This window comes from Notothenia rossii, assembly GCF_949606895.1.
Source record: "Notothenia rossii genome assembly, chromosome: 9".
In the NCBI taxonomy this organism is placed as follows: Eukaryota; Metazoa; Chordata; class Actinopteri; order Perciformes; family Nototheniidae; genus Notothenia; species Notothenia rossii.
Window position 1 is genome coordinate 24,249,776 of NC_136907.1, and position 11,462 is coordinate 24,261,237.

The window sequence follows — 11,462 nt, forward strand, 5'->3', positions numbered from 1 at the left end:
ACAAACAGTACACTATGTAAGCCAAAAACACTAAAACAATTTCTTCATTGTTCTTTGAGTTCTTATGCCGATGTCATTCAAATTAATTTACAAACATTATTCAATTTAAATGCAAAAAGTGCAACTAGACGAATGCAACCCTATCAATTTTGGGTGTCACAAGCAAACGTTGCCTTTTTTCTTCTTCTGTTGTATTTCAAATGGTGTTATTTTGATGTATTGGAGTATAAAGATAAGTGAGTAAAATACAGGAGTGTCATTGTTGTGAACCGGACTGTAAGAGATACAAAGGATGTAAACTTTGCCTTTTTTCTAGAGTAAAATGCCAGTTATGTAATAAGTGTTACATAATGTAAATGACCACTGGTGTAATTATTCTACTTGGAGAATGTGTTGACATATCTACAGGTTTCTGCCAAAATGACAAGAGATCTGAATCTAGCTGTACAGTATACATTAGAAAAAACTGAATATTCATATCTTCACATAAGCTAAACGCTTTTTTTTATTTATTCTGAAGCTATAGGCCACATCTCAGTCTGGAGCACAACCATGTTTTCTAGTGGCCAGTCTTCATTGCTGTACCTTTACCGATGACCAGAAGATACCAACATTTCCCCTCTCAATCACAAGTAAAACCAGGCAGGCTAACCATTTGGCTTCCAAAGGCCAAATGTCTGCACCCACAGTTCTGAGGAAGGCCTTTGTATCTCCCCGGCCATTCATCTGGACAGATAAATGACTGCGCCCACACACAAACCAGAACAATGTGCACACTCTAGACTAGCTATTGTACTTTATGTTACTGTCTGACCTGTACCAAAGGTCGGTCAAAGGAGAGGAACACCAAGCCCTGAATGGTCATTGCAATCAAGAACCGTTAACCATCTGTCTAATTTAATAACTTTCATTGAGGGGGTGGCACAGACAGCGGTGGGCCACTATTGCAGAAGGCCAATACTGTAATAGATCATCTGTTATAATAATATATAATGACTCACAATATCCACCATCATTTGGTTTGCAGTAGAGTCAAGATATATATATTCATCCAATTAGGTACCATAAGAAATATGACAAGCTGAGAGCCACCGTCCAGATTATCAAATAAATGGACATTTAATGCTAATTTCCAGGCTCATTTTTACATGCACAAAAATCTATATAACACAATACAGTCAAGGGAAAACCCCAACATGCATTGCATCATGCCTCTTTAACTGAATGGCTATAAGAACTTACTTGGCTGTCAAACTCCACAAATGTATTGTCCATTGTGATAACTGTAAATGGTGTGAAATACCATGTTAATCTTACAGACATTTATTCTATTTATTGGATTTCTTTTTACTTTCAGCCACGAGCAAACCATTTGACCTCACAGGTTAAATGGTTACCAATGCTTTACAATATGTTTTCCGATCATTAAACACCGTACAATAAGTTGTATTGACAAGTTTAATATTAACTCTGAAATTAGTCTAAACAAAATCACCAAATAAATCATTATTTGACACAAACTCAAATGCATATGAGCCCTTCTGAAAAACATCTTCATATTGAGGACTGTGCAGTGAAGTAGCCACCATGACACCTTTATGATCAGGTAGGAAGGTGAATCTGCCCCAAGACCCAGACCCATCATCTTGTAATCTATCTATGAGTATAAATTGCATCAGCTATCAGCAATAGCCATTTCTGACGTCCTGCACACCACTATCTTAAATCAGACAGGTAGTAGACCGCTGCGATGTACTACAATCTGCCATTTGATAGCATCAGCAGCAGGAATGGCACACGAGTCACTTTCAAAGAGGCAATCCCTCATGCTGATGAAACAGGAGATCAGAAAGGTTTCGTGGCAGAAATACATTGCTGATATTTAAGTGCTAAAACGTCTGCATTTTTGAATACTTATATTCAAACAAATACACGCATTTAGCTAAACTCTTTTGATCTCAGATGTAGTGGTGACAGCAGGTGCCTCCTTCACACACTGTGACACTGTGTCTGAGGGAATGTAAGTGAATGGCCTTGGTCAATGGAGCACAGTGCACTCCAAATGAATAATTTGAAAGTGTCTAACTGTCTCTCTTGCTTAAACACATCTTCACAAGTAGTGGCCTGTTACCTGGCCAACAGATCTGGACGTGTACTGGCAATGAATGCAGCCGAGCGCAAATTAACAAAAATGCAAGGACACGCATTTTAACCCATCATATTGACTCGCTGATGGCCGCTCATATCTCACAAGTAATGAATTTACAACCAGGTACCCTCTCCAACTGAGATCCGAGAAGCAGGGAGGTGACTGGAGCCACTAGCATAGATCTATTCACTATACAGGTCCCTTTCTCTTGTCCACTAAAGCACATCTTCTGGCTCATCAAATCACAATCCACATATGCAGATCCACCACTTCATCTACCCTGGCATAAGTGGATGATAGAAATGGCAGTGAAACAACTGAGGCCAGCATTGCCTGCCCATTTGGCCCCATGCTAACTATGCCAAGAGCTCTCGTGTTTGACACCAACATATGCATAGCTGTAGTGGCATATTGCCACTTTCAATTCAGTTGTTGACATTTTTGTAAAGATTTCTTGCCCTCTTCCCTCTCTGCTTGTCTGCATAGATAATGAATGGGATGTTGTCGCTCTGCAGCTATCACCCTGGCTAATGTAATTAAGGCATTACTTTGAAATTGCAGATACATTTAGTTTTGTCAGGCTGAGAACGGTACTATAAGAGTTATTTTTTTCTATATTTATCCTGAAACAAATAACTTTTTTTTTTTCTCATATTGTATTTGAGGTTAAGTCAAACATTGTATGTTTTTCATAATATGTAACAGAAGTATGAAATGACCTCTGGTCAGTGTTGTTTCAGTCGCAATCAGAAAGCCCTGCTCTGTTCACGCCTCATTGGCCTCCCTGATTGTGATGAGATCAATAAGGGGATACACTGGACGAGGGGAGGCTGGATGTTAAATATGTCCCTTATTTTCCTTTAATACTTCACCTATATATGTCAGTAAAGACGAAATAATAATAATTATCATAATTTATAGAACGATGTAAATACTGATTAGTTATATAACATGATTTTAAACCTACAGTAACATATTTATTAGGGTTTGATTAAATAAAATCAATGTTATAATGTGCCTTGTCATGCTAGCAATAAGCCAGTTTATAAAACTATCAATTAAACCATTGGTCTAGAACAAATCCCATATACAAGGTCTATAGTGGTCATCGTTGTGTACTGTTTTACCATTGAGTATAAAACACACATTAAATAAAATGACAAAACATGGTAGATAACATGAAGCTGTTTCAGTTTACTTTATTTATATGTATTTATCATAACCAGTGCCTAATAAAGATATGCTTTGAATTAGTACTGTATATTATGTAATTGGGACATGCCATTTGTCTGTGAGGCATGCTAACTATAGCTTTTACTCCCATTATGTGCAGTGTAGCACTGCTTAACCGAAGTCAGTTGATGCAGAGCAATGCATGGTGCTGTTTTCACCACTTTGAAATCTCACGAGCAGTAGGGCCAAATAGAAAGTGATTACAATTCCAAATTAGAATGTTGTGTATTTATATATTTAAAGTATTCATTTAAATGTATAGAAATAAATACAGTTGTTGTTGCGGAAAAGGGACTTGACTGATCTAATATTGAAAAGGTTGAAAAAAGCTAGGAAAGTAGTGCAGATAGGACATGCAGTATAAAAACAATAAAAATTCATTATTACAGTTGTCTTCCAAGAAGCCAACTCACAATAAGATAGATTCACTACCAAACATACAAACAAATGCAATATTTGTTTTACTTGATAACCTACATTTTGTGAACCGTTTCAGAAAGATACAGTGGAGTATCATCTGCAAAGAAACAAAAATATATTGCACATAGTACAATACTATAAGTGTCAAAGAAGCTACCAGTGCAGGTGAACAATTGTTTTTCTCCCAAATGCTAGAATCAATCCCACCAAAAGCAACCCCAAGACTGAGCACACAATCTGCACCTGTAGCTTGAATGAGAGAATAAAACTACAAATATTATATTATATATATTATATTATATTATTAGTTGGGTTAGAACTTTTCTGTCTGCAGTTTTACTTCATAAATTAACAATTTTGTAGATCTATTATTGAGCTTTGTTGGCATAATTCAAAACATTTTTTTGTTTTAAATGCCCAGTTTCATACAGTCATAAAGGAGCCCACAAGTACAGCTGTGATCTAAACATAAGGCATCAGGGATTGTCATTACAGTTTTTCTCAATCGCTAAACCCACTATTTAGAATCAAAATTCCTTTCATCAAACCAACAGCACAGCCATCGAAACAGAAAACCATTTCTCTACAACAGTATACCATTTCTCATTGATATCACACAAAATGCAGATGCTAAGCAGTGTTTTGCAAAACAGATCACACAATTCTCTAACTGAAGTTACAATTCTCTACACAAAGATCAAAAATCTGTTGTGTAACTCATGTCTACAAAACAACAAATAATCTTCTCACAGTGGATAACACTTCCTCATAAACTTAGACCATAGCTACACTAATTGACACTTGATGTGCAAAATATTAACACTTGTTATCAGTCAATCAGCCCATTGAAAAAGGTAACTCCATGGAATGTACTGTATACCTTACAGTAATGATGTTACATTGAAAACATTTACATGATAGAATTTGCATGACTGTACTTAAAATATTTTTTTAAATGGTGCCGGTAAAGCTATAATAGTGTTGATATGACTTGCATAGGTCTTTGAGATGTTCATATGGGGAGGATTAGCTATAGCTGATACAACATTTTTACAGTCAGTAATTGTGGTCTTTTCCTTTTTGCACATTGAGAAATGTTTTTTTTGTATTGGGGTGAATTGAGTACTTCACTTCCATGTAAATGAATTGCTCACAGCTGACATCAATGAATTTCCTATAGTAATTGTAATTAGTGAGAATCCTATAAAAGACCTCCCTCACTTCAGTAAGATGTTTGTGTAAACAAAATGGCTGATCGAGTAGGTAGAGGAGCTCTGAGAGGAAGAAGGAACCCTGTTGTTCAGCGAGGAAGAGGGAGGGCTGATGTTCAGAGAGGAAGAGGGAGAGCTGATGTTCAGAGAGGAAGAGGGAGAGCTGATGTTCAGAGAGGAAGAGGGAACCCTCATGTTCAGAGAGGAAGAGGGAGGGCTGTACGTATGCGTGGTGGAAGAGTTGAAAGGGGACCAATGCGAACAGTAGTTTCGGACAACACCCGTGCAACTATTGTGGACCACGTCATAAACCATGGCATGTCCCTCAGTGAGGCTGGCCAAAGGGTTCAGCCCAATATACCGAGATCAACAGTGGCATCCATTATTAGGATCTTCAGGCACGAAAATAGGTAAGCTACTGTAACCCTTTTTTACAGCACTTCATGCATTTCTATTTTGATGTAGGTTTCGATCACTGTTTTTATATTACAGTACATAACATTCTCAAATATTTATTGATAGAACTGAAAGAGCACCCCGCTCTGGTGGCAGACGAAAGGCCTTTACTCCAGAACAAGAGTCTGCCATTGTTGATATGGTTGTGGCCAACAATGAAATCCGCTTAAGGGAGATTCAGGCCAGAATAATTGCAGACCAGGATGTCTTCAGTAACATTCAGTCTATAAGTGTTGCAACCATTGACCGGGTGTTAAAGAGGCACCACCTCAGAATGAAACAGATCTATAAGGTTCCTTTTGAACGCAACTCTGACCGTGTGAAGGAGTTAAGGCACCGGTATGTACAGGTAAGGACCTCAATCACACTGATGGCTTGCCTATATTTTTAGTATGTCTGACTGCTTACAGTAATGTAAAACGGTCCTCTGTTTGTTTCATTTTCTTTAGCGAATGATGGAGCTGGAAGGCAATGCATTACCACATGTTTTTGTATATGTGGATGAAGCAGGCTTCAACCTCTCCAAAGTGAGGAGACGTGGGAGGAACCTTATTGGGCAAAGAGCGACAGTCTTTGTTCCAGGCCAAAGGGGAGGAAACATAACATTGTGTGCGGCTATCTCGACACAAGGCGTCCTTGCTCACATCCCTTTAATGGGAGCATATAACACGCAACGTGTCCTTGCCTTCCTGGATGTCCTGTATGACGGACTTGTGCCACCAGAAGAGAGGGATCAAGTGAGGTCGGTTCACGTGGTCATATGGGACAATGTGGCATTCCACCACTCTCGTGACGTGAGGGCATGGTTTGAGGCTCATCCACACATGGCCATGGAGTTCCTCCCTCCATACTCCCCATTTCTAAACCCCATTGAGGAGTTCTTCTCTGCCTGGAGATGGAAGGTTTATGACCATCATCCTCATGACAGAATGCCCCTTTTGGACGCAATGAATGCTGGCTGTCGGGACATCTCTGCGGAATCCTGTCAAGGGTGGTGTCGACACGCAAGGAGATATTTCCCACGCTGCCTTGCAAGGGAAGACATACGCTGTGACGTAGATGAGGCTATGTGGCCAGACAGACGCCAAAGAGCAGATCAGTAAAGTTATATAGATCTCATTCTCTGCTTTACTGCTGATTTACATCATTTACCCATGTTATTTTTTTCCAGTGTATTGCTATTCGTCTTTTGTTTCTGTTACGGTGCTCTTCTGAAAATGAGAAAATAAAAACAATGGCATAGTTACAGTAAGACTCTGTTTTTCCTATATGTAAGTTTGTTTCTCCCAACTTGTCAGTTTTCCGTTCAGTTTCCAATATCGATAGCTTGAGGTTTGTGTATTGATGATTGTAGTCAGTATTTAGTGTGCCACTTAGTAATGACTGTTCAAATAGTCTTCTCATGAGCTGACAAATGTTTGTTTTTGGAGAAGGTATCTGGTTTTGGAAGGGGTATTTTTAGTTTTGAGTGCCTTAGAGCACTTTGCAAGAAATGTATATTGTTATGGTAGAATGGGTTATTATGGTGACCGGAGTTTCAGTTATGAAAACACATTTGTCTCATTAGAGGACAATTTGTTCTGTTTCGATCGACTTATTCTTTTTTGTGACCAGTATTTTCAGTTTTGGTCATGTAAGTGCATTTTGCAAAAGATATTCAGAGTTATGGCAAGTGTGTTTCTGTTTAGATGGCTATGCTCTTGTTTTGAAGAAATGAATTTAGATTCTAAAAAGTGGGTTTAGCGATTGAGAAAAACTGTAAAGCCAAACAGGGTCAAATGCCTTGCTTAAGGGCACCTCATTGGGTTACTTGTAACATATAGTCAAAAACAGTACTGCAAAAACTTTTCTCTGATATCTCCAATTATCTCCAATTATTATTATTATGTTGTTCAATATCAGAGGTTTGTTTTCACTACTCATCTTCCTCAGGGCAACACATTTCCCTACAATCGTGTAGACTTTGTTCTAGCCCTATCCAAATCAAGCAGACTCCCAACAGGAACAGCTGCGGAGTCCACTCTAGGGGAAAGAAGGTGTGTGTGTGTGTGTGTGTGTGTGTGTGTGTGTGTGTGTGTGTGTGGTGTGTGTGTGTGTGTGTGTGTGTGTGTGTGTGTGTGTGTGTGTGTGTGTGTGTGTGTGTGTGTGTGTGTGTGTGTGTGTGTGTGTGTGTGTGTGTGTGTGTGTGTGTGTGTGTGTTTATGTCTGTGTGCATGTGTGTGTTTGTGTGGCGGGGTTCAGCCATGGGACCGGAGCCATCTCAAAGCAGCTGCGCTACACTTTTAGAGAGGTGTCCTCACAGAGAAGGGACTGAATTAATAAGGTGTAAGGAGGACATTGTGTATTAGTTTGATATGTCTGTTTATCATTGTTTAAAAAAAGCATGTGACTCAATCAGCATGATTTATGTCATAATTAATCTTAGAATGAGTGTAGAAGAATCACAGTCAATCTCACGAATAAGCACATGACTGACTGACTTGTTTCCCCTCTTTGAGATGGTCAGTTGTGAATTAAGTGCACTTCAAGCCTGATTATGCATTCTTCCGTAATGCAGCCTCCAGTGGACACTAATTTAGAAACAGAATCTTCCCTAGGGCTTCCTTCTGCTTTACTTGGTATGTATGGATTCCCATATAGATGATTCACCTTGTGGTTCAGGGCACGGGGGCTGTGAACCCATGGGCAGGTTCTACTTGGTCAGGGTTTGGACCTCCATATGTCTCTTGGCAGGCCCATGCTTTCACACTGAAGCAACTCAGGGAGCAGCGGCCATCACTGCAGGCAAGCTGAGGCCTTCTCTTGTTGTGTCAAACCAAATGTAAACTAATCTGTCAACCTTAATGTGCACAGCTCAGCTTTCTGCATGTCTAACAGACCCCAGGCAAGAAACTCATATACTGTACAGCATCGAGCAAAGATAAGGCCACAGCCAACCGAAGGGCCTGGAAAGCAGATGGATGTGCAGCATACAGTAAGAGGGAAGACAGAAAAAGAGGTTTTAACTTTAAACACACATGTTTTTATAAAAACCTGATGTTTAACATTTTAATTATAGCCATATTAAGCAATAATTCCCCTGTCCAAGGGATACATGTGTATGTACTGCAGCATTTCTTTATCGTAATAGTCAACCATACAATAATTGGGATATACCGCATTTATATTTTTCACTGTTATTTTTCATATTGCTATTGTTTTCTTTTTTATATATTTCTTGTAAACATGTTTTAAATTCATTTGATAATGGTTTGTACATTGTTTTTTAAATTACATTTCTCAATTTGCTCCTATTTTATATTAACAAATGTTCTTACTTATATTTTACACAAAGCAAAATCCTACTTGGAAGTAAACCTGATTCTGATAATAATGATAGTTGTGTGTCCTTCTTCTCTTATTTATTTATAATTTTTTACGATGTGTGAAGTTTGGCCAGCATCACCAGTCCCTTGGGTTTCTGATGGTTATTTGTGTGTGAAGATCGGCAGTAGGTGCGTAAAATGTGGCACATTTGTTCCTACTGATCTCATCTGACAGAGCTGAGAAAAAATGGTGGTGACAAAACAGAGCTGATTTGTGCAGATGTGGATTGTCCGTAGGGAGCCCTTTTTGCACACGCGCTTCATTGATGTCCCAACTGAGGGTAGCAGCAGGACAAGAGGTCACACCCCATCAGTGCCCTTGCACACTTTTAGGTAAATAGAATGCAAACAGTGAGCAGCAGACAAAGTGTTAACCACAGATTGTCACACATGTCACCACTCAAGTCTAATGGGCTCCTGTACCAGCGAGTTCAGCCCTTAAAGAACATTTTGAAACCAGATAGATCGCGCGAGGTGATTCCAATCAGGAACCCTTGGCATCCTCTGGTTAGTCAAGTATTGGTCCAGTAAAGCTATTGCTTCTTTTACGGTAAAGAGCATTAGGAGCCACTACATCATTCGTCCCACACTGTCAGCCCAGCAGAAGTGGCGTGCAACTCTCTCCCTACACATTTATCATGCCGTTACCGCTGAGGGATAGCAAGCAAGGCCGGGGAATGAAAAAGAAGAAAATATATAATTTTAATGACATTTGGAATTGATTTCAGTTGTCAATGCCAACACATCAAGTACTGTTCATTGAACCAGTCTTTTAATATCATGGCGTATTCCATCATTGTCATTTCTCTGGTCAAAATCATCAATCTGTTTGTCAAGTAAAAAAGCTTACAGTGTAATGTTGTGTTTCCTCCATTCAGCATTTTGCTTTTATTCCGGGAAATACTGTATGTGCAAAATTACACAATCGGTTTAAAATGTATTTCTGCTTCATAATGCAGCAGTTAATAAACGCAGCAATTGAATAACTTGTATTAACATATCCACTTGAAATCTGTGCTTTTGTTTGGATAAAAACAGTATCCTGCTGACATGGCCTATTGTCCTGCTTTTGTCATTGCTCTTGTACAATCAGAACCTGAAAGGCAGGATTGATTTATGAATCTGCCTCCTTCTGCTCCAGGTATTGATAGACCAGGGACGTGCACAGACATTTTGGGGGGTGGCCCTCTACTGGACTCTATGGGTACTACCTTATCATAATAATAATAATAAATTGTATTTCTATAGCTCTTTTCTTGAACCCAAAGACGCTTTACTTTTTGAGGGAGGGGAGACAGACAAGGACAGGCAAAAAACTAAACTAAACAAAAGACAAAAAAACATGGATATACAAAGTCAAAGAGGTGGGTTTTGAGGCAGGACTGGAAGAGGGTGAGGGACTCAGACTCACTGAGGTTTTGGGGGAGGGGGGGCAGATGGTGGAGGGCTTTGTAAGTGAGGACCAGGAGTTTGTAATGGATGCGGTGTGAAACGGGGACCCAGTGGAGTTCTTTGAGGACCGGGGTGATGTGATGCCATGATTTGGTGTGGGTGAGGAGTCTGGCGGCTAGGTTCTGGACACGCTGGAGTCTATTGAGGGATGTAGTGCTGATGCCGTAGAGGAGTGAGTTGCAATAGTCAAGGCGGGAGGAGATGAAGGCGTGAATGAGTCGCCCAGCTGCAGGGCGGGTGAGAGAGGGACGGAATTTGGCAATATTGCGGAGGTGGATGTCACGATTGTTGTGTTGTGTCACGTTTTTAGTTTTGTATGTCTGGTAGTGGGTGTTTTGCTTTTCTCCTAGTCATTTTTTCCTCCCTGTCTATTGTCTGGTCTTTTTTCCCTGTGTTTTCATGTCTGTCCTTAGTTTCCCTGGTGTGTCTAATTTCCTGATTCTTTTCACCTGTCACCCCTTCTGTGTCTCCTGTGCTAATCAGCGTCAGTCCCGCCCCTGATTATTCCCACCTGTGTCTTGTTACCCTGTGTTTAAATTCCCAGTCTCCCAGTGTTCAGTGTCAGTTCGTTTTTGTCTATTGCCCTGGTCAGATCTTTGCTCTTGTCTTTTGCCACAGTCAGGTCTATGCTCTATATGTGCTCTTGTGAAAGTTTTGATCCTCACCACGTGAGCGTTTTCATTTTGTTCTCCATTTTTGTAGAGACAATTTTTTGTTGTTCATTTTTGCTGTTCTTGAAAAAAGAAAGTATCTTACAAATACTTTACCTCTGTCTCCCGGGTCGTGCAATTGGGTCCTACCTCCTAAGTGTCTGAGTTCTTAACAGAACAAACTGACCATTATGGACCCAGCCGACCCAAGAACACTTCACGCCGCTCTGTCAGCACACGGCGTGAAAGTGTTTCACCACGAGGAACAGCTGGGTATGGCCACCCAGAGAATACAAGAGCTGGGAGGACGCCAGGCAGAGATTCAGGAAGACATCTCTACACAGCTGCATAAGCTGGCTGAAAAGATGAATCGTTTGATCCCTCACCTGCGGACTGCTCCAGTGCCGGCCCCAGCAGCCATGCTTCCGGCTTCACTACCGGCCCCAGTAGTCATGGTCCCGACTCCAGTTTCGGCTCCAGTACTGGCTCTTCGGCCGATGCCAGCTTCCTGTGCCCTGTCGGCTTA

The 11,462-nt window shown here is 40.3% G+C and overlaps 1 protein-coding gene across 1 annotated transcript; it reads left to right on the forward strand.

Annotated features, from left to right (window-relative positions):
- The first annotated feature begins 4,321 nt into the window (after positions 1-4,321).
- Positions 4,322-7,201, forward strand: LOC307020694 (uncharacterized protein). Its single transcript, XM_079652218.1, has 3 exons — positions 4,322-5,423; positions 5,536-5,818; positions 5,919-7,201. Exons 1-3 carry the CDS (start codon positions 5,050-5,052, stop codon positions 6,570-6,572), a joined length of 1,311 nt encoding a protein of 436 aa, XP_079508344.1. The 5' UTR covers positions 4,322-5,049; the 3' UTR covers positions 6,573-7,201.
- The last annotated feature ends 4,261 nt before the right edge of the window (positions 7,202-11,462 follow it).